This window comes from Falco cherrug, chromosome 1 (assembly GCF_023634085.1).
Source record: "Falco cherrug isolate bFalChe1 chromosome 1, bFalChe1.pri, whole genome shotgun sequence".
NCBI lineage: Eukaryota > Metazoa > Chordata > Aves > Falconiformes > Falconidae > Falco > Falco cherrug.
The window spans coordinates 83,217,997-83,240,723 of NC_073697.1; the positions used below are offsets into that span (position 1 = coordinate 83,217,997).

Consider the following 22,727-nt stretch of genomic DNA (forward strand, 5'->3'; position numbering starts at 1 on the left):
TTCAAAGCATCACCACTAATTCTGCAGTGTATGCCGAAAGGTTATAATCACTTTTAAGCTTTTGCCATAGTTGACTAAAAACCTGTTAAAAAGTCAGACAGCTGAGAGTGTTGTCTACTGATAATCACACATAAGCAAGTGAAAAATGAGAATGTAAGAAGACTAAATAAATTCTTTTGCAAGACATAATGTAGCATGGCCAGGAGCTGCCATTATGGTAATCTCATTTAACTTTTCATGTCAAAAAATTCAGCACAACTTCAACTAGTATTTTCTAAAGTTAGCCAGTAACTTGAGCTGTGGAAAGAATTCTTTAAAAAAAAAAATACAATGAACCCCATCATTTCCACTTTGATACAAGAAGTTACAATCTGAACAGACATCCCACCAAACCCAAAGGCACTTATTTTGCAATTTAAAATTGTAAACATCATTGTTTAAGGAAGATGCATATTTTTCCTTTACTATATTTACTCAATATTGACTGCTAAATTCCTGCCAATGTTGACAACCTTCTTCAACAAGCTAAAAGAAATCAGTCCCATAGCATCACTCACGTTAATGAATTCCCATCAATCCCCCATGCTATATGTTAAGAACGTCCTGACAGTCTGGCTGAATAGGTAAGAGTGATCACTGCACCCTACATGACAACATTGCTTCCCCACAAATGAACACAACAGAGGCGCTTGCTGTAACCGGTCCAGACTGCTAATCCTTACAGTCAGCGACAGCTCTCGCTAATAAGTAAATGACTATCTGGATCCAGTATGGACCTGGTAAGTCAGTGCTTGCATTACAAAATCTACCCTTGACCCTAGAGAATGAAATTCTAGAGATGTGAAGAAATAAACACATCTACACAATAAGCAACTGAATTGCTGACTTTTTTTTTATAATAGCAAACTCATAGATGCTGATCTCTGACAACTGCCTGCATTCTTTAGCCTTGACACACTTCATACTTTCAGCTTTTGACTCAGAAAAAGTATTTCTATATGATCTCTCAGTAGACTTTAGAACTGGTGGATAGCTCTTCTGAATTCAAGGAAGCCAAATGATACCAATCTATAATAATTTTCTTTTTAACTTGCTTTCCTAATATTATGTATCCTTTTTTCTATAAAGTCTAGTTCTGATCCAATGACCAATTAAACTGTCAGCAGCATCCCAAATGCCTTGGATATACTTGTACTAACTCTGTTTTCTTCTCTTGGATAGATTCAAATAGGGTGCAAGACAGTAACTAAGATCCTAATGTTATTATCCTTTTTCCTATTACTTGATTTGAGAGGTGGTAAGAGCAATGCCCATTGGTCCTTCTTGAATTAACCATGAACAAAATTTTATTATCAACAAGTTGTCCCTGTTTCATATTATTGAAACATCACACTCTCGCATTTTTCCATTGCTTTATTCATCTCAAAAGAAAAGAGCAGAAAAACTAATTGCATTTTCTTTGTTTTTCTGGGCTGCAGAAGTACTCCATTCACTTTAAAACAAGATGCTTTTTGTACTCCAGCTTCTGAAGTTAAACCTTCAGAAAGGAGGTAACTAAATAATACAGTGCATTAGTGGCCTCTGAGGTATCTTTTAATCCTATTAAACTGTGCATACAGAAATACTACAGAGGGTGATCAACTTAAAATACTGACCTTAAAAGAAAACTAGACAAAAATAATCAGATTCCTATGAGACACAGTAAACTGTGTTATAAACCTGCTTAAAACTTTCATCTACACCTAAACTCAGATGAGACAATCCTGCTGAAAAGACAAACAAAACCATCTTAATTACTTAGTTTCCCCTAAAGCTGGGTTTGTAACTCTCTTTTTAAATGTTTCATGCTCTCCTGCTATGAAGAATCTCTGGAATTTATAGCAGACCTCTATTATAAACAGGATAAATAATGTGAACAGTTTTGACAAGAATTATTATTCAATATATATCAATCCATGATTTCTTCTGACTCACCTGGCACTCTTATAAATGGCAAAGATAAGATTATTTTTTCTTTCTACAAAACCACCATTTTAGTACTAGTAAATCACAATACAAACCTGTTTTTCAAAGCCATTTAATTTTAGGGGGTAGTTATGTTTTAATGCTAAATGCTTTTCACTCAGCATTCAGACTATTATAAAGGTGCCACCATGCTAATGAGCCAACGCTTACAATTTGATACAACTGAACAACTGCTGATGCTTGCATGCAAGGTGACTATAGCACTTGATCTTGCAGTATCAGCAGGAACAACAGTTAAAACAGATGCCACAGTTAATTTCATAGATCTTGGTGCCTTCAGGGAAGAAGCTGCAGTTTTCATTTTCCATGAAGACTTTAATGTTTTATTTAGAGGATTTCTGACATGTCAAGTAGCCTGCATCTGGGATATAAAATTAAGATAACAAGAAAAAAAAAAATTAATATCGTATTTTGTGAAGCAGATAAAAAGCAACACATTTGGGTAATTACGATAATTGGAGCCACAGAATATCTATCTAATCATTTTACTAATATGTATTTTCATAATGCAGATTCATCAAGAGTACACCAAAAAAATCTATGTTTTTTATTTACAAATAGAAAATCTGCCTTCTTGGTAGCTAAATATCTTGGTAGTGGAGATACAAAAATGTATCAGCTAAAACAGATTTAGAACATGCTGATACTCTGCATATTTGTTTAATTTTTCTTATCAAGACTCTGGGTAAAGCTATAGTAAACTGCATGAAGACTCAAAGCTATCAGAACTTGGAGAAAATTGCAAAATGACACTTAGACATAAGAAAGACTTATTTTCAAAGACTTACACTCAGAAGCACGTAAGGGTTGCCCAGGAGAGGAGGCACATTGTTAAATCTCTTTTTAGCATTGCATCATCTTTTCAAACTCTTTGTAATATTCACAGCTTGAAATTAGTGAGATAATCAGATGATATGAACATGGCATAAGTGCCATCATACTTTCACTGCACTGATAACAATTTTCAGTGCATCAGTGAATATACACTAGCCACAAAAACTGTTCCGTTAATGCCTCAAAACATAACACCACCCAAAAGAACAGTGGCTCTCAACTGTGAAAGAGTTTAAGTATTTGTGCAAAGAAAATAAAAATTAAACAGTAAATCAATATTGCTCTCTCTGTATGCTCAGGAGAGGTGAGCAAGTCTTTTTAGTGAAAATTTTTACTTTTGTGTGTGAGAACTGGTTATATTTTAATTGTTGGAAAAAGAGGAAATTATGTAACCAAGTAAGGACATGCTGATATCAAGTGAAATTATTTTCTTGCATAGTAAGTTATTCACATTTTTTTAAAGTTAACTTAAGTAGCAATAAATTTTCATGACAGAGGTCAGCTTCAAAAAATAGATGTTTAAACTTTTGCCTGAGTTCCAACATACAACTTTTTAGAAAAAAATTACCAAAAAAAATTCAGAAAGTGACATGATATCACTAGGATATTAACTTGGTAATTAGTGCGTTTTATTTCTGTCATTTTCAGTGCATGAACTATAGAAACATTAAAAAGTGTGTCTTTGGCAGCTATTATTAATCTCTGGCTTTTAAAGGACTTTGATACTTCAAAGAAAATATCAAAATTCTACCAGCTATTAAAATTCACTTCAGAAAAGTGGTACTGCAACTATTCAATAGGGAACACAGCATAGTTGAAGCTGTGAAGTAAACAAAAAATTAAACTACTGAAGATTCAACTAGTGTTTGTAATTGAGAACTGGTCGCAAAAGGGTATCACAGTTTCCTTAAATACCACTGGGTTTACATCCTACTAGAAGATAACACAGTGAAAGTCACTGATCCAACATTCCTTCAGAACACTGCTGAGCCACCACGAGTCCATTCCCGAGTTTCTTAAAGATCTCAAGTCGCTTCACTATCCAATAAGCTCCAACATAATTACAGGTCAAAATAACTTGGCCATATATTATGCAATTGAGGTCGTACGTTTTACCTTCCAAAAATAAGCAGGATGGGCAAATAAACTAGTTTAAAATCATTGCCTGATATACAAAGTATTTTTCTAGCGGTTAGCTCCCATTGATGAGCAATTAAACACTTTTAAATTTAACTGCATATTGATGGTACAAAAATAGTATCAGTAAAAAATATTACCATCACATCTGTAATTGAGACACAAACATAGCAGCATCCTGTTAGCTTATGCATACATTGCATGAACAGAAAGATAATGCTGATCCAGATACTTTGCATATGATCTGCATCTCTTTGGCTATTTATTCTCAATACAACTACTGTGACACACTTCTAAAGGCTTCTAAAGCCTTTAATGTCTCCTAAGATTGGCAAGGTCCCTTCATTTACATAATTAAGGCAATTATAGCCATTATAATCGAATGCAACACCATTTTAATGGTCTGGGCTACATTTAAGCTTCCAGCTTTAGAATCCATAAAATCTGGTTGACAGAGAGCAAAAGAAGATAATGAACATATCCTAAAAAAAGCATGCTCTCACGACTACCTAAAATAGTTTAATAGAGTTTGTTGTGCTACACAGATTAAACTTTCCTAACAATTTGGATGTTTTGGGGACTCTAGGACTGAACTTGTTCATGAATTATTTAACCACTTAGGTTAAAATGAATGATTATCAAACATAAAATTTAACAGCATTAATGATCTTCTTTCATCATAATGGATTGTCTAACTGTTAAAATTGCAGCAGCACACACAAAACCACAGAAGGTAACCATTTTGCCTGTGAAGACGTATTTGCCATGAGATTTTGGTGGGGTTTTTTCCCCTACTAAAAAAACAAGGGAAAAGGGAAATGTAATCAACCAGCCCTATGAATGCTTTAAACTGATTCATTATGAGAATTATCTCTTCAAGAGAAGTCTTTTCCTTTGTGAAAAGTAACACTTTAGAGTAGTAAGAAAAAAACTCCAAATGAGTAATTAATCATTTTGTGTATATTGAGTCTTTACCTAAAAGAACTAGAGTGTCTAAATAGCCCTGAGTGTCACGAACAGTCCCACAGAAATCATCCTAAGTCTGAAGCGTCCATCCCTGGTACGTAACCTCACCCCCAGGTACTGGTCTGTAGCTAACCAGCCAGTTCTGCCTGAGATGACGTTGGGCAAGTTCACCCCGAAACTGCTCCCTACACACAGGATGGATGAGGCCATGGTGGAACCCGGCTGTGCTTGTGTCCTCAAGCAGGCACGCCTGCTTTCAAAGTCGCAGGGGACACAGGGGACACATGCCCTTGGTGTCCTGTGGTAGAAATAGTCACACAATGTGCAGAGATGCAGCACTCACATTATTTTAGATACTTAGAAATTAAAAACTGTATCATCCAAACACCTTAGATGCCCATTTGCTGGTAACAGAACAAACATGAGAAGCAACTTCGCAAAGCGCGGCCCACCGCAGCAGGCTAGAACTGCATTCCACAGCCTTGACACTTGAGGATTTTCCCATTTAAATGTATGTTTGGGGATCTAATACACCTGGATTTGACAAAGCTGTGTAGATTTGAGTAGCCAAGGCTGCCAAAAGCAGCCATAAAAGTGGAAAGACTTGGAAGTGACAAAGCGGCCCAAAAGAAAACCAAAGCCGAGTAGGTTCTGGAGAAGACCGCTGTCGCAAAGATGCTTGGAACTGCGAGCAAGGAGCTGTTTCCAGTGGCAGGTGTGTAATACTCCAGCTTTCCCTTTAGTGTTACAGGGCTCTGCAACATTGACGAGCACTTAGCTAACAATCCTGTCTAAAGATTTCACTTAATCCTGGCAACAATAAAATAGGTTTTTTTACAGCATTATAACACATATCTTCTGCAGTGTTATAAGGGTTATTTTTCATAAACACAGCATAAACATTTTCTTGCATTCTAGCCTTTTTCATATAAACCACAATATTATGGAATGGACAGTCTCTCCTTAATCCTTCACTTCTTCCTTCTAACATTCAAGTTCAATGGAATTTTAATCTGTTCTGCAATTATGACTTCATTGTAGAGAATTAAAAAAATATAAATCACTGCTCAAACACACACTACCTTCTTCCCCCACCCCCATCAGCTCCATTCTGTTTCCAATTCATAGTTTTTACTACAATGTCTCTGCCTTGTTGCTTTACTCGCATTTGTGGTATCGCCTCTCTTCTGTGAGACATATTTCTATCCCTTGTTCCCAAATATTTTAACCCCTGTAAGAGCAGAAAGCAACAGCAAAAATTTATTTTTAGCCAAAACGATCACCTATTAATGACTAACCAATTTTGTTCTCCTTCATCAATTGTAAAGGTGTTAAAAACAAATGAACACACCCTGTTCCATGCAAGAGAAGAGAAATTACAGGAGAAACTCATGCATTTGTAGCAAAAATGATGAATGGAGTCACCTCTACAGCCTAACAACAGGTAACACAGCTACATCTCCATTTCCCCCCTCTTTCAAACACAGCCACAGGCCCTTCATCTTTCTCACACATTTTACCGTTCAGTCTCAGCCATCTGACTGAACTTTGGGGTCTTCAAATCTTCTCATCTGCCAAGTTCGGGCGTGCTTTTCTGGCAAGCAGCATACCCCCCTCCTCTTCAACCTTCCCCTGGGTGCCGGGCGAAGGAAGCCCAAGCACTTGGTGTGCTTTGGCTAAGCCCCAGGCTAAATGGCAAGGGGACCCGGGGACTGTGGGCACACAGGTCAGAGACACCTTCTCATTCCAAACACACTCTCTGTCATTCTACATCCTGTTAGATTGCTACTAATCACGCTACATTAGATTACTATTAATGATGATGGAGCAGTCTCTTTTTGGAAAATCTTAACATGGAGTTTGATTAATGAAAGAAGATACTGCTGACAATTTTACTTGGTTCAGCATCACTCAAGCAAAAAAACATACTCCACTTAAGAATCTAAAAAAGATTAATGCAGAAAAATTATCTTAATATTGAAGGAATAAACACTAAAATTGGCTCCATTAAGTTTCTGTTATTACACAAACACAGTAATTAATATTAAATAAATGTCTTCTACAAGTAAAGTAATACAGAATTTTTGTGCTAGAAAATTCCCTTTTCATCATATCAGATATGAAAATCATTTACAGATACTAATGAATTCTTGCTAAGATTACTAGTCTGCTATCTTAGAAAAAATCTAACATTTATAAATATGAAACTACTAAAGTAATACATCTGATTGAACAATAGTACTTCCTATTAAAGACTGAGTAAAAAATGGTCTATAATCTACCTTATATCCAACAGAGAGAAAAAAATATATTCTTAATCAGCCTGACCAAATTTCAAAGCATCAATATCTACAATGCATCAGTTTTCACTTTAACTTCAAAAAGCTTCTATTTATACATAATATATCCTTACAGCTCAACATCACTGTAAATGCATATAATGAAGTAAAAGTGAAACCCAGCATTTTAGATTGCATGCCTGGACAAATATAGGTCTAAGATGAACAGGTTTGAGATTTAAATGTGAATACCATGTATTATACTATAAAAAGCAATAAAAGCAAAATGGACATTTACTGGTAAGTCAATACCATCTAAAGAACTAAAATGGATATACAACAACACATTTTAGTTTTGTAACGTCTTTAAAATCACAAAAGGTTTGTAGAGTTCAGAAACATTTAGTAGAGTGAGAAAGCTTACTTACAGATAATTTCTTTTCTTCTAACAAGAAAACTGAGTCAGTGTGTTACAACTGATTTATATGGAAATCAATGGCAAGATTCATGCTGATGACAGTAATAAATGCAAGAGCAGAAATACTAGCCCAGATCTGATTTTTCTGGTCAGCCCAAAGTGACATTAATCTCAAACAGTACAAGCCAAAAGAGATGAGACAAATGCCTGGTTTTGAGTGCTTCCACTGATAGTTGTGCACAAGCACTTCAGGATTTGTCTAAAGACTATTTTGAGAAAAATCAGCAACATTTGCTAATGAAAATTAAGCCACTGGAAAAGCACAGAGGTTTTCCTTTAATGTTGCACTCTATAGAATTGCAGTAACACTTATGTAAGAAAAATATTTTATTTAATCATAAATATAAGGCTAAGAAAAGCAGTAGACTAGAAAGCTGACAATTACCTAATGCAATTTTAACTCGCATGTATAAAATGTTGCTACCGTCTACACTCCCAAACTACTGAGACTGTCTCCTTCCTTTTACTATGCATGTTCTTCAGAGAAAGTTAACAACAGAGTAGTTTCTCCGTGATGAAAATCAGCATGCTTTTCTTTGTACTTGTTTTTATAGGCAAGTCACTTATTTTCTGCAACAAGCATGGCAGCGTAAAATCAGATGCTATAATTAGATCTTTTGGGAAATATTTTAAAACATACTAAAATATTTGTAAATAAACTCTGAACAGCACTATAACAGTCATTTTCTTTGGTGAGTTAATTTTGTCTTATTTGAGGTTTGAAAGTTAAATTTTATCCTTGATCACTGAGCATGAACTTCTTCATCTTATAGATGGGAAATTTGTTTATTCTTCTATAAATGGCTTCTCCTGGCTACCCCATAACTGATCACTGATAACATCAGGCCTAATTGCTCTAGTATACATTGTTTATGATGTCCTGGGGTTAATCTTGCAGAAGAGAAGAGAATTGCAAAATAGTACTATCTGTCCTTGAAAGGTAATAATACAAAGTAGAGATTAAGGAGTTAGCAGAAATGTTATTTTTGGCCCTAAATCTCTTTATTTGTGAAGCCTGGAAACCATTCAGTGCTCCCTTTGAACACAAACAAAAGAAAATCTGGGGTTTGGCATCTATACCTGTACTGTATGAAGAGTGGCTGAGGTCATGTGTTGAGAAGATACTGCTATGTAAATAAAATAAGAGGATTTGGGAGAGTGCTATTTCGCTGTTTGTTTAAAAAGAGTCCCTTTATTTGTTTTTCAAGTACTGATGCACACAGAGCGAAACAGAATCCCTAGTCTTTAATCCTGCTGTTACTTATCCTCATCTCTCCACAGCAATTAACAGTTCGGCAGTACTCAGTATAAAATAGGATGCAGCTGAGAGCAGCTATATTCTGTGATTAAATTTGTCAGGTATGCTCACTGAAAATACTTTCAGCATGCAATGTTGCCTTTTCACTTCCTTCTGGCAAAAGCTTAGACTCAAAAGAGTATGCCCTTTACAGCAGCTTCCTATGTTACCTATATAGCCCTCCTCAGATGATCAGATGAAAAGCCCTGTGGTTTTTTTTCATGAATGTAAGTTTATCTCTGTTATTTTAGTGAAAATGTCAAGTGAGCTCTTACTACAGGATTTATTAGAAATTAACTCAAAAATTGTTGAAAGCAAATTCTTCTATTTCAGTGCTAATGAAAATGAGTATTTAATGTTTCACCCACACTGTCACAGCATTTTCCATCTCAGCTGCAGAACCTTCCACTGATTCTGAGCTTTGGGGTGTGACTGCATGTCCCAGCTGCATCCTATCTTTGTATCAGAGCAATATTCCAACCTTGTTTCCATGAAGAACATATCCAAAGACATCATCTGGGAGGATGCTGTAGCACACATCACCCAAATCTTTGAAATAGACTGGGAGACCAGGCTTCTGGGCACATCACAGCACACATTGATCACAGTGTTAGCACAGCTTGACAGAGATATAAAACACAGGCACTTTGTCAAGCTTTTTGGATTTAAGAACAGTTAAATTTCCCCAATGTATGAACTCTAGAGTACAGCAAATTAAGCCAACTGACAACGGATGCTTTTCTTAAATATCTCTGGAAGGTATTTGACCAAGTTAAGAGTTGTCAGCCATACAATCGCCCGCTGTCCTAGCATTCAAATCATGTTTAATGAGGATCTTCCTGTAAATGCAGAAATGCCACATATGTCTTCATTAAGCATATTCCTTTGACCGACATACCCAGTGGGATGTTATCTGCATTTTGTCTCCTATTAGGGTGCTGTGATAATGAAGAGAGTCATACCCCGGGTATTTGGTCCAGGCAACAAAAAGCCCAACTAAAACAGTCCAGCAACACCATTTTGTGTCTTGAAGGTTTTAATTGGTATTAATATCTTATACTTTTTTCATTTATACTTTTTCATTTTTTTCCATTATTTAGTCAATAAATTTCTCTATATAACCTACACAACAAGTAAAGGAGAAACAGAAGGAAATGTTTGCAATGATGCAATAAATGTGGTATCATTTCAGGCATAATGAATGATGTCTTTATATCTCAGTTTCTGAATGGATGTGAAACAATTTTATTTCAGAGACTGATATATTCCTTCCTCTACATCATTCTGTGGCTTTTGAGAGATGTTAAATGCACAGAGAAGGCTGTTATCTGTCAGTTCCGATTTTATTTTCTGGAAGGTGGGGTGTGAAAAGTCCATCAACCCCGACTTTCCTAAGAAATACTTACCAATCTAGAATCACTAGTTTTCTGTATCTCGACTAGTAATAGAAGTACGATGCTAGTAAAAAAGAAATCCAACGAAATATTTAGACTGGAAACAAAGTAAACTTCATACAGAAGGAGATTATAGATTAATCCAGATCCTGGCTTATGACAGTCCTACCCTGACTCCTCAACCAGTATCCAATGTAAGCCAGAACTGCTCTTTCAGTCAGCTAGAAAATGTAAGGTATTATACCATAAATATATATATATATATAAGTTCATATACACTATATTAAATGATACATAAGAAATAAACAGTTAAAATTTTATGTCCTTATTTCTAAGATGTATATTCCACAGACCTCTGTAATCCTTTTTGTAGAAAAAACAGACAACATGAGTCTTGAGCTACACCATGAGAACTAAACAACAGCACAAAATGACTTTCACTTGTCCATCTTTTTTTTTGGTAATGTCTTGAACTAATATTTTTTGGTTATTAAAGACTGAAGATTTTGCTATTGGCATTCATTCCTCTTTCTGAATTAACAAAACCTTTTATTTTAAGTTAATTATTAATCTTTTGCAGAATTTAACAGAAGACTACAGTTAGTAGTACTGACAGGTTAATAGGGTGCAAGACTATACAGTGGGTCAGACACGTTTTCAGAATCATTTCATTACAATTAGAATAGCCAAAGTCACCGAACAAAGTTAAACTATCCCCAAAGTAGACAGGTTATTGTAACTTTTACAATAGCTTTTATTTTTGCCTGCTGTTTTCATTCATACTGAAAGAGCAAGAAGAAAAAGTGAACTTTCCATTATACAGCTACAGGTTTTTGTTAAAACCATATTGATAAGCATATCCTTCTTCATTAAAGGTTTTCATCACAACTTTTGCGTCACATCACATTTGCATCTCCTGAATGAGGACCATTTCAATATATATTTTAAAAAGATAAAATGTAACAGGTTTCAAGTCAATCTGTCATGTTCAATAAATGGACTGTAAATACTTACTTGAGAATATGAGTAGTCTGCTATAGAAAGATACATTTAACATTTTGTTAAAAATTCAAAATAGAAAAAGCAACACTAAATACACTAAAAAGCAGATGATATTTTTGGGATCATGTCAAGGTATCACTGAGTTTGTCAGGCAATTGCAACGTCATTACTGATATTAACATCAAAAGAAGCTAATGCACCTGAGAAAAGTACTTTGAAGATAACAACCTGCAAAATAAAACATTACTGTGAAGTAGAAAGTTCAGTTGTGACTACATTTTGTCCAACTTCTTATTGATGTTTTCCACCCATTATTAACTATTAAGATTACAAAATGAAATATTTCTTTTTTCTAACAGGATAGTAAAATTCCTGTACCAAAGCCTTGAAATCAGTTAAGAACTTGAAAGAACTCTGCCACAACCTCACTCTTTCAGATTTTAAAACTTAATTTTTTATTTTCTTAAGGAATGTCAGCAATATGTACTTATGTTACACACATTTGTCCATTTGAGCTTCTATTCATCAGTTTCAAATCGATTCAGTACAAATCAAACATGAATCAGTACTGGACTAGAAAACTGGAAAAACTGAAATAAAATTTCCTGTTACTTAAATACATACTGAGAAAAGACACAACTGAAAAAAAAGAGTAAGTTAAAATTCGAAAAAAAGTGACAAATGACAGAAGAGCACTCAATAAAACTATTTTCTTCTAAAACCCACACTTTTTAAAGGAAAAACTACATGAAGAAAAATGAAAATCTGTTAATGAGACAAGAAAACATTCTGCTAGAAAAGCCTTATCTTCATCACCTCTACTTCTCTATTATCGTCACCTAATTTCTCCCAAAGAAATTCTGCTGTTAATGTTTTAATCTCAAGCTGGCTGAAAGGAAACATGATTTAAATAAAGTCACAATCGCTAACTGCCAAAAGCTTTGTAATACACTTTAAATTACTGAAAGAGTACGTTGGTGAATTGTACATTACTAAATTAATGTAACAAACTTCAAATAAATGTGCTAGTGCAGTAGGTGAAAAAATAGTTTAAAACGTGAACACTAAAACATAGCAAGTAAGTCTGTATGTCTGTGAAGGTCTAAAACTGAACTTTTGAACACTTCAAGCACAAGACTGCTACTTGCTAGCTGTGATTGGTATGGGCTGCTGTAAATTTTGATAAAACAGAAGTGGCATTTCCCAAATCCTCCATTAAATTATGAGACATGGGACAGAACTAATTAAGAGGCTGGTTACACATCGTGCCTCTGCACATAGGTGATTTAGTCTGGAAAAACTGGGGCAGGGGTGGTGGGGTGATAGCAACTGAAAAAGCAGGTCCTGGAAAAATTGCTTTCTGGAGAGAAGGCGTCCCTGAAAGACGACAGTTAAGATCCTGGCTGGTGGAAAGACGCTGGAAACAAGGAGAGATCCTGGAGATGAGCGAGACACATTGAGGACGAACACTGGGGGAGTCCCAGGGAGCACGGCCAGCAACACCCGAAGGTTTCTGCATGCAGCGGCACAGCAGAGGCCAAGGTAATTCTCTGCCTCACTGTCCCAGGTCAGCTGTGCCCTCCTGCCTGGAAGGCAGCTGGGTGGGAGGGTGAATGGAGTGTGAGAGATGAAGTCAGGTTGAGTAAAAGCTCTAATCTCACCAGTGCTTAAACAAATCCCACTATCCAGATGCACTACAGGTTCTCCTTTACTCTGTCTTGCCTGTGATCGTAACGGAACAGACTAAACTTCATTACAGACGGTAGGCCTACAAGTTCCGACTGATTCTTTTTAGATAGCTAAATATGGAAGATAAGGATGCTTCAGACCAAAAGGGAATGAAAAAAGGATTGATCTAGTGCTTGTTTTCTGGGCACTTGGGGATGGGTGGGAGGATGGGTGATCTGAATTGCCAGAAGGGAAAGCAGACAAGGTGTGCAGAGGGAAGTGTTAAAGGTGAACAGGGCTTTGTACATCCCTAAAAATGAGTGCAGCTTCTGCATCTAACCCATCGACTGGTCTCATCTTCTTATCCCAGTGATGCAGTTGGTAAGCCTACACTTCACATCATGCATATTTGTTATCCATCAGACTAAAGAGCAGGACTATCAAAAACATTATCCTCTAAGACAGGCAAGGGACAGGGCTCAGTATGTCTCACTGCAAAAGGATCATAGAGTAGAGGGATTTTTAAAGGACCGAGGACATACGTTACCATTGTCTGGGTTGGACACCCAGGCCTGTTAGTTGAAGCTGCAGAGCAGTTTTAATTAGTCCTGGGAACAAGCAGTGGGAGAAGGAAAACAGGCTACGCACAAACAAGAAGCCAGGTGAGAGCAAGTCCTGGGAACCGCGAAATCAGCACACTCTCATCGGCACACTCTGATAAGGCACCTGCAGCATGCCCACCAACCAGCGACACGGACCCCCACGTGGCCCAGAAACTTTTATCCAATCACCTGTGTGTAAAGTCGAGTGAGCGGTCGGTTTAAGTTATAAATATAACCTGTTTGTTTAATAAAGTGAGCACGGCATGTAGCCATATTGGTGCGATTGTCGTGACTTGGCCGACTCTCCATGGGGGACCCTCTTCGTCATAACTACTCTTTGGAGCAAAAAATGATGCCCAGACAGTGCCAAGAACAGAAGTCTCCCCAAGCTTGTAAAATGTGCAGTGCACAGAAGCCTTCCTCATTACTGGTTCCACATAACCACTGGAAAAAAGACTCAGAAAAGCTTACGAAAATAAAGACCTGCAAACTCCAGCTCAGTGAAATCCCTACATTCACAACTGTGCAAGCCAGTATGACCTGGATATCCCAAATCCTGGCACATACTTGAAAAGCAGATTAGGGCGAAAATAGGATACAAGGCAATGGGTATGCCTGGAAAATAAGACAGGGTCCTAGAAGTGCTTCCTCACTTGTCTCTTTATTAGCACCTGTCACTAGTGGTGGTGCCCCCCATTCACTCAGGTTTACCCTTCTTTCTCATTCCGCTTCTAAACAACTCCCTAAGCCACTCTTCTCTTCCATACTGCCCATCTTCATTTACTTCTAACTTTGTGTGATCCTTCCCTCTGACACTGCCTGCAGTGTTTTTCAGATCTTTCCTCTCTTTTATGGCAGTACACTAAGTTTTCTTTTGTTTTCTTCTTAAAAATTATTGGAACACCTGATGTAAGTTCATAGTTTATATGACACCCACTGCTTTCACTAAACTGAAACCAAGATATGAAAGACCTTTATTTTATTATGCCTTTTTTTGCTTGTTTTGTTAGCAGTTTATAAATCTTAGTTCTAGATCAACTTCTTAGCCCTTTCATTTTTGGATTCGAGCTAACAGACTATACGCATAGGTCAGGTTCAATGTTATTAAATGTATCACTAAAATGAGCCAGCTTTCAAAAAACACAGAGATGGATTAGATTAACTTCAGAGTTTATTTTCAACTAAGAGTTTCCTATGATTTTATGATTAGGTTCACATCCGTTTTAAGAGGCAATTATGTTTCTCTAAATACTTCTTTAATTTTGCTTCCCAAAGGAGTATGGAGTTCCACACAAAGACTATATTGGGAAAGTTCCAGGCATACTTTGCTCCCTAGATATACCAAAAATTCACAAGAGTTTGTCAATCTGAAAAAATGAAAAATTGTCTTAGATAGGGGATGCATTTTAGGAAACCTTCATTTAAGTTATCTCTGAAACTGGAGCACTAATCTTACTTTGCCTCTTTAGTTTTGTCAATTTCTAAGCAACTGACGTGTGCGTATACAGCTTACAACATTTAATGGAGTTACATTTAAAGAAAATAATTGATTGCATTTTTACAACAAAATTGTAACAAATTTCATATTCTGCTACAAGAATGGCTGAAATTTCAGCAGTGATACTCAGCTCACTTTCACATTTCTCATGTCTCCTGGTCTTTGGCCTTGTAAAGAAATTATATTCAGATTTCAATGTTGCAGTAAAATGTACCAGTTGGAAAAGCCCTGTATTTTGCTTGCCCTGACAATCTGTCAGGACAGGATTAGTGTTAATTCCCATACTCGTATAGGATCTTTTTTCTTTCTCTTTTACATAACTAAGCGCAAGTAATCTTGATCTCTTGGCAGCATAAATCTTCAAGAAGAATTTAATCCTAGGAGTTAATTCCTAATTAAAAACAATTCCATTTTGTTGAAGCCAATAAAATTTGTCTATAGATTGTTTTCAGTGTTTAAGTACAGCAGTTCCAAAAAAAGAATGTGCTTGAAAGAACACACAGAAAGACAAAAATCACCACACCAGGTGAAACAGCTTCCAGCAAAGAAAATGCTAATTTTATTTTGGTAAAAACTGAGGGCAATGTTACCATATTAAAAAAAATTATCACTGGAGAATGGTAGGTCTACTACGCACAGAGAGTTGCTTCTTGGCTCATAATCTTGATTTCACTTCATGCCCACTGCTAAAGAAATATCCCCATATCTATGCTGGGGTTGCAGACCGTGCTGCTAGTGAGAACTGCGTCAGACTGCACTGCACGTCTTACCCACGTAAGGCTGCCTCTGCCAGTGGTTCCCATTCAGGCTGGCAATGTGAGCAGATGACAGGTTTATCTATTTATTTACAGTTACCACATGAAATTGTAAATTAATGCTTTATAAAACCTCAAGGCTGTATTGCTTTGCAGAGGTTTTATAGCATAGGGAGCATTTAATTACACATATTCGATTAATATGTAATTCCAAAATCAATGACAATGCCAAAGACCAAAAAAACGGCCTTCAGGAGTGCTTCAGAGCAGTTTTTAAATTGAATTGTAATCCTGCCCAAAGCTCGGTGTTTGCAGCGGTCATCTATATTCACTGTTAAAAGAACATTAATTCATTTTTTAAACTAAGAAAAAACTCCAAAGTTTTGGCAGTACTACAGCTTATCACACAAACGATAAGATTCTCTTGCAAAATAAATTTGGAATAGCATATTAAACCATAACGAAATACCAGTATTAACAAAATCCAGGAATGTAACGCTGGTTTATTCTTGCAAGGGTGCTACACAAAAAACCCTATGATCTTCAAAAACTAATTTTGGTGTATTTCCAATGAGGATACAGGATATTTGTGCACAAAGATTTTAGCTTACTCATAAAAATTGTGACTAGACAGAAAGAAGAAAAATTAAATCTAACAGAGATCAGTCTGAAGAAATACAAAAATGCAGACCTCCAGTCAAGCTGTTCTTGGATTTCAGGTCCATGGTGGCCTAAAACTTTACACTACCAAGGCTCTCCATTCAGGAATTATATCCTCTTTTGTATAACAACCGCCTTTCAAAGTCAGCTGGGAATCACTGAAATACAAATACACTTAGCCACATTTTTTTTTCTCCAGTTTCACCGATGGTTAAGAAGCAGTGCAAAGCAACTGCATTTTCCAGCAGCCTAATGTCATGCATGGTCCAAAAGGAGGCAGATTTATTCCTATCAAACACTTTTCAAACAAAGAACCCACTTTTAAATGACAGCCTTTAGTAATAGTTCCACAGTTTAAGTGCAACTGCTTGCTCCCATGACAGTAATAAGGACTTTTAATTTTTCCTTTTTTCTATTAAACTTCATTTTCTTGAATAGTCAGTTGAAAACAGTGATGAACAAGGAATGAATTTTTCTTTGTCTTAAGTACAGCCATAAGCATTTTGAGGAATATTAAAGAGTGAAAAAAGAACAACAACTCATAGCACAATAGCTTCATTTGAAAAATACAGCGGTATTTTACTGTAGGCACAATTTCAAAAACTACAGCAAAGAAAAAAAACCTTGAATAAAATAAAGCTGGTTTTATTCAATAATAATCATTGTCTGTGATCACTGTACTCTTCAGTGAACAAAATATTATTTCCTTCTAGAAACAAGCTGTTAAAAATATCACACAAATTGCTATCACTCACCTCTCCTATCATTTTTGCCTGCATTTGTGGATTTGTCAGAAGGGCAAGGGCAACGTCCTTCGCATTTCACTGAGATTTGTTTTCCTGAGACACAGGCTTGATAGTCTAATTTGCACTGTAAGGAGAGAGAATGACTGTCATTAATATAAACATCTTTTATAATAAAAATTATAGCTCTTTAAGTATTTTGAAGCAATCTTTCATGAAGTGCTTAAATCTCTGCAGACATAGGTGCTAGGAAAAAACTTCTGCAGTATATGCTACCTTTGTACTAAGAATTAGATTAGATGGGAGGTAGAAAGTTTTTGTTCTTGTTCCCTAACCTGGCTACAGTTTCAGGCTCAATTCAAGCATAAATGCACTCATGGTGTTAGACTGATTTGTATATGCATACTAAATGGCAGTAGACTTCATTGATTTTGTTTGTATTATATGAACAAATAAACAATATAACAATATTAATTATTGATAGGAAGTGATTTAATAAATTCTGTAATAATTCACTGTTAATTTTCTACCTTTAAGGTGACAGTATTCTAGTAAAAAGCAATAAAAAATGAAACTGAAAGCTGTGCCTGATGCAATTCTGCACAATGAGTCTTTCCCAATATAGAAACAGTTTGTGTGGTTCTGATCTGTAGACTTAGATCTCCAATCCAGAAACCATACAAAAATTAACTAAATCTAACCAAGAAATGGTGTTTCAAGCATATAAAAGTAACATAGTTAAAGACCATATACATAGTAAATACCATTATTGTAAACATTGTCATTCTTACTGAAAAGCTGAACTTCTATTCCAACAGAAAAGTTCTTGACCTACAGATCTTTCTGCAGGATATTTTGCCAACGTAGTATCAGAAAAAAACAAACCAAAACAAAGGAAAAAAAAAAAAGCAGTTAAGAGCTTTTTCAGAAAAGGAAAGGAAAGGAGTAAGACTGTTACGCAGAACACTTCATCCTTGAGCAAAGGATGGACGATATCTCATTGGTCAGGTAAGAGAAATATAACTTAAAAGTGCAGGAGTCAGAAAACCAGTTCAAGTAACAAAAATATGAAGGGTTTTCTATGTATCACAACACTTCAGAAGTACAGTCTCACCAGAAATTGTGCCTTATATTCCTTGATTGTCTTCTGTTTGGGTATCTAACTTCAGTTTAATGCAATTCCATTATACAATTACCAGGATTTCTGACAAACCCTGAAGTTGACGTCTCTCACACACCCAAAAATGGATAAGGGGTGGGAGCCCTGTAGCTGTGTAAGAATAAAGGAGCCTCCCGAAAAACTGCACTCAAAGTTTTCACTAGTATGCAGATGTAAGTACTGTGAATTTACAGAACTTTATCTATGTTTTATGCAGGCTTCTAACCCTGTCACACTCCCATGCATTTCCCTACCTAGCACAAGATGAACTGCATCATTGTATTGAAATAATATCTTTTTGCACCACTGCCAATACCAAAAAGACAGAAGAGAGGAAATAATACATCAAATTTTGCGTATTTAAGTAAAATCATCATCATAGTTCAGTTTTGAATGTGCTACCTTTGGCCAAAAAGGCATGGTTAAAGGACACTGGGGCTAAAAGAATCTTTTAATTCTAATGAAAAAGAACAACAGATCTGCTCCAGCTGAAAGCTATACAAATAGCATTAGTGTCTCACAAAGGACCATAAAAGCACAGCAAAGCAAACTGCTCTGTGCACGTTGACTATGAAACAACTGAATAGCTTTTGTATCCTTGCACAATTATCCTGGCTGCATAGCAAGGGTGCTTGCATTAGCCACGATGCCTGCCAGACCTCCTTTCAGACAGTGTGTGAACTAATTCATATTTTAATACTTGAAACAATCTTCAGAGCTAGTAGAACGGATCATAGCCCAAATATAATACATGTTTCTATTGAAAAGAGATACCTTCCTTTACTTAAGATCTGAGAATTGTTATTCTTCATTCTTAGTAGCTTAAGGAATCAAAGCTACACGTATCTGTGCTTTAGGCTTTCATTACTCATGCTGGTGACTGAACGTAATCAGACGACCACTTAAAATTGGACATATAATCCCATTTCAGGTTTGTTTTATGGAGAATCACAATACGATGAGTGCAAAATAAATACTTTTTTTGAATATTTCTTTAATTCTGTTCTTGAGATATTATTTTTTACAAACTCCAATGCTTCTATATTGTTCCACTTGAAGGTTGCTGAAGGAATGAGTAAATACTTCAAAGCTGCTCCAGCTAACATAGTATGTTGAGTTTAATCCTTTTGATTCATTTTTATTTAAAGTTGTCTATCTGGTCCTATTTGCAAACAATACTGTTCTTTTAAATGTGAAGAAAAACTTAATGCCCAACCCCTGCCACAGTCACTGCCACCTGTGTCAGTGAGTGCAAGGTCACTAACACTTCCCAAGCAGTACTCCCATTCACAGGCATGCCAACCCTTACACTCACTGAACTAATTTTATGGACAGGCAGGCAGCAGAGACAGGTATCTTGTCTCCAGAAACAAAACAAAATCATGGTGCTTGTGTAAGTCAGAAATGAATCAATAGGCTGTTCCGACAATATTCTGTGAGCTAATGACAGCAGGAACATAATTGGTTAAAACCTCTTGTCCTTGTTCCCTAAACAAACAGTGCACTGGGATACTGCCAAGGCAGCTCAGCTAAATAACGGCGGGTCAGGCTCCCCTCAGCGTCACTTTCAAACTCATAAAAAAAAGCAAGCAACATACCTGGGATAAAAACTATAGAAAAAGAAACGTGGCATAAAGAATATGCGGACACAAATGAGAAGCAGTGGTACAAAGGAAAGGTAGTGCTGGAAACAGTGATGAATTTTATTTTATTTTTTTTGTGGGGAAAATATCTGAATAGTTTAAACAGCAGAAAAATACATGAACTATAATGTTATAGTACTAAAATGATTCCCGTGTATTTGGCTTTATTAGTGACTTTTCTATATGGAGAAAATATGTCATGCTGCTTGTTCTGCTTTCATCACAATCCCTCATATGCATGAAAAAATATCATTTTACTTCTGAATATATCTAGCATTTTACTTCTGATCTAGATTCCCCTTTCCTCTTAGCATATCAGTTTTCTACACTGGAGTTTCACTTTGTCTCATTTGTATGTTTGATTCTAAATATGCTTCCACTGTTTGAATTTTCACACATTTTGCTTCAAGACAGAAGAACAGGTATTTCTGACTTCAGAGCAATATGCTGCATAGTGCTAAAAAAAAAAAAAAACAAAACAAACCAAAACCAAAACAAAACACAACCCCCTTTCAATACAAAAAATATGTACCATGTCAAGGTCTCTTGGCAACATATTTCATAATGAAAAATTCCTAATTTCTGTACTGTCAAGTGCCCCACAGAAAAACACAATTTGTTTACTCATATTCTGCTTGTTTAAAAACCTGTTCAGTCTTAAATGGACTCAACATTCTTCAACATTTGCTCAAAGCAGTTGTTTAGTGAACTACAGACAAGCAATTAAAATCTGTGGGAAGAACATCAAAGAATATATGTCATATTTAGACATGACTCAGGCAGCTTTACTGTTACTACAGTAAAGATGAGAACAGTTATATTTCTGGAACAACTACTACAGTGTACGTTGTTTTGATATACCTGAGCTCTGCTCTTAGAACTACTGTCACAGAGTTAGGAAGATTAAATGACAGTAATATATTTCATTAAGTTCTGCCACTTTCCGTTCCAAAGCAGCTACCTGCCAAAGACTGCAAAACAGACTTCTGTATACTGTACATAAAAAGAGTCTAGTTTTGCCCCAAAATGCAAAAAAAACCCCAAACAATCTACTTTTCCATGGCAAAATAATGAAAAAATGAAAATACAAGGGAAAAACCCTATTATTTGTATGTGCATTTGACTGGCGTAAATACAAGGACAGGATACACTTACTACAGTAAGTTCCAAAGAAGCCCAAATTCCCTTGTACTTGTAAACCAAGTTCAAGGTAAATATCATACGTTTCTATATATACACATTTGTCTTTAGAAACCCCCCAAACCATCCTCCTGTGCCCAACTGACCTAATTTTTCAAGTGTGAATGACAGTATGCAATTCATTAATATACGGGGAGGCCACCGATAAAACCTGTGACTTTGGAAAACGTGGTAAACTTCAAATACATAGGAAACCTCCAGGGAAAGCACTAACACGTCAGCACAAATGTCACGTATACACAGGTAAAATCTCTATGTGACGCGAAAAAGAGTATTTGGATAATAATTATACAGTCTAGAAGTTTTCAAATTAGTTGAATTTGATAGTTGCATCTGAACACTTGAACTGGCTGAGCAATCTTGTAGCCATTGAGAAACTGTGAAGGAAAGAAAATGTACTATTAGACTGTAAATGAATGAAAGATGAAGAAAATAAATAATGAGGGGAAATATTATCTCAGAAATCCTAGAAAAACAAGCAGATTTGAAGCTTGGTTTCTGGGCAACTAGAAGAAAGGAGATGGACCATGCTATAGGGTTTTATCAGGCAAATAGTTTCATTCGATGGAGGAATGTCTAGAAAACAGAGATATAGCAGATTCCAAGTACCTTGATTTTACTAAGGCTTGTCACACTTTTTTGTATTGCAACATGGTAAGCCATACTGGGAAGTATGCTATTTGTGTGCTTATGTTGTAAAATGAGTACAAAACTAGTGGGAAGTGGCCCTCAGAGAGCAGGTATCAATGGCTCACTTAAAAGGGAAGGCTGCACTGAGTGGACTTTTGCAAGGCTGAGTCACAACCCTGGAATTATTCCGCCTTATCATAAATGGCTTGGAAGATAAAATAAAAGATATCCTATTAAATATGCAAGACTCTGGAATAACTGTTAAAGATAGTAAGATAATAACTATACTCATATTATTGAAATAGGCTATAAATATAATGCTATTCAATATAGAAAACTGCTATATTGTACTCAGGTAGACATAATAATCATGTTTAAAATAAAACCTATGAAACAACTGGCTAGACATCCGTTCCAAAGGAAAAATAAAAATTAGTGATCATTATGAACAATTGAATGGTATTTAACACCATTACTGTAACAGGATATATAAAGAGGATTGCAACCTACAAAATATGTAAAATAATCCCGCACAGCTCTGGCATTGCTTACAATAGAGCACCCTGCTCAGCTTTGTGACAAGGTTTCAAACAAGACAGGAATTAATTGGAAAATGTAAACAAACAAAAAAAAGTAACAGAAATTATCAAAAGCCTAGCAAACAGTCACTAAGAAACCAAGGAAGAGACTCAAGCAGTGGGGAAGTTCAATGTTGAGAAATGAGGATTCACGTAAAAGCTGTCAAACAGGTAAAAGG

The 22,727-nt window shown here is 36.0% G+C and overlaps 1 protein-coding gene across 2 annotated transcripts in view; it reads right to left on the bottom strand.

Annotated features, from left to right (window-relative positions):
• Nucleotides 1-22,727, bottom strand: part of SPOCK3 (SPARC (osteonectin), cwcv and kazal like domains proteoglycan 3) — a 212,369-nt gene that overhangs the window by 36,764 nt on the left and 152,878 nt on the right. For both annotated transcript variants that reach the window (XM_055700841.1, XM_055700840.1), the window contains one exon: nucleotides 17,351-17,465. In XM_055700841.1, the coding sequence (XP_055556816.1) occupies nucleotides 17,351-17,465 (115 nt within the window). The remainder of the gene's footprint in view (nucleotides 1-17,350; nucleotides 17,466-22,727) is intronic.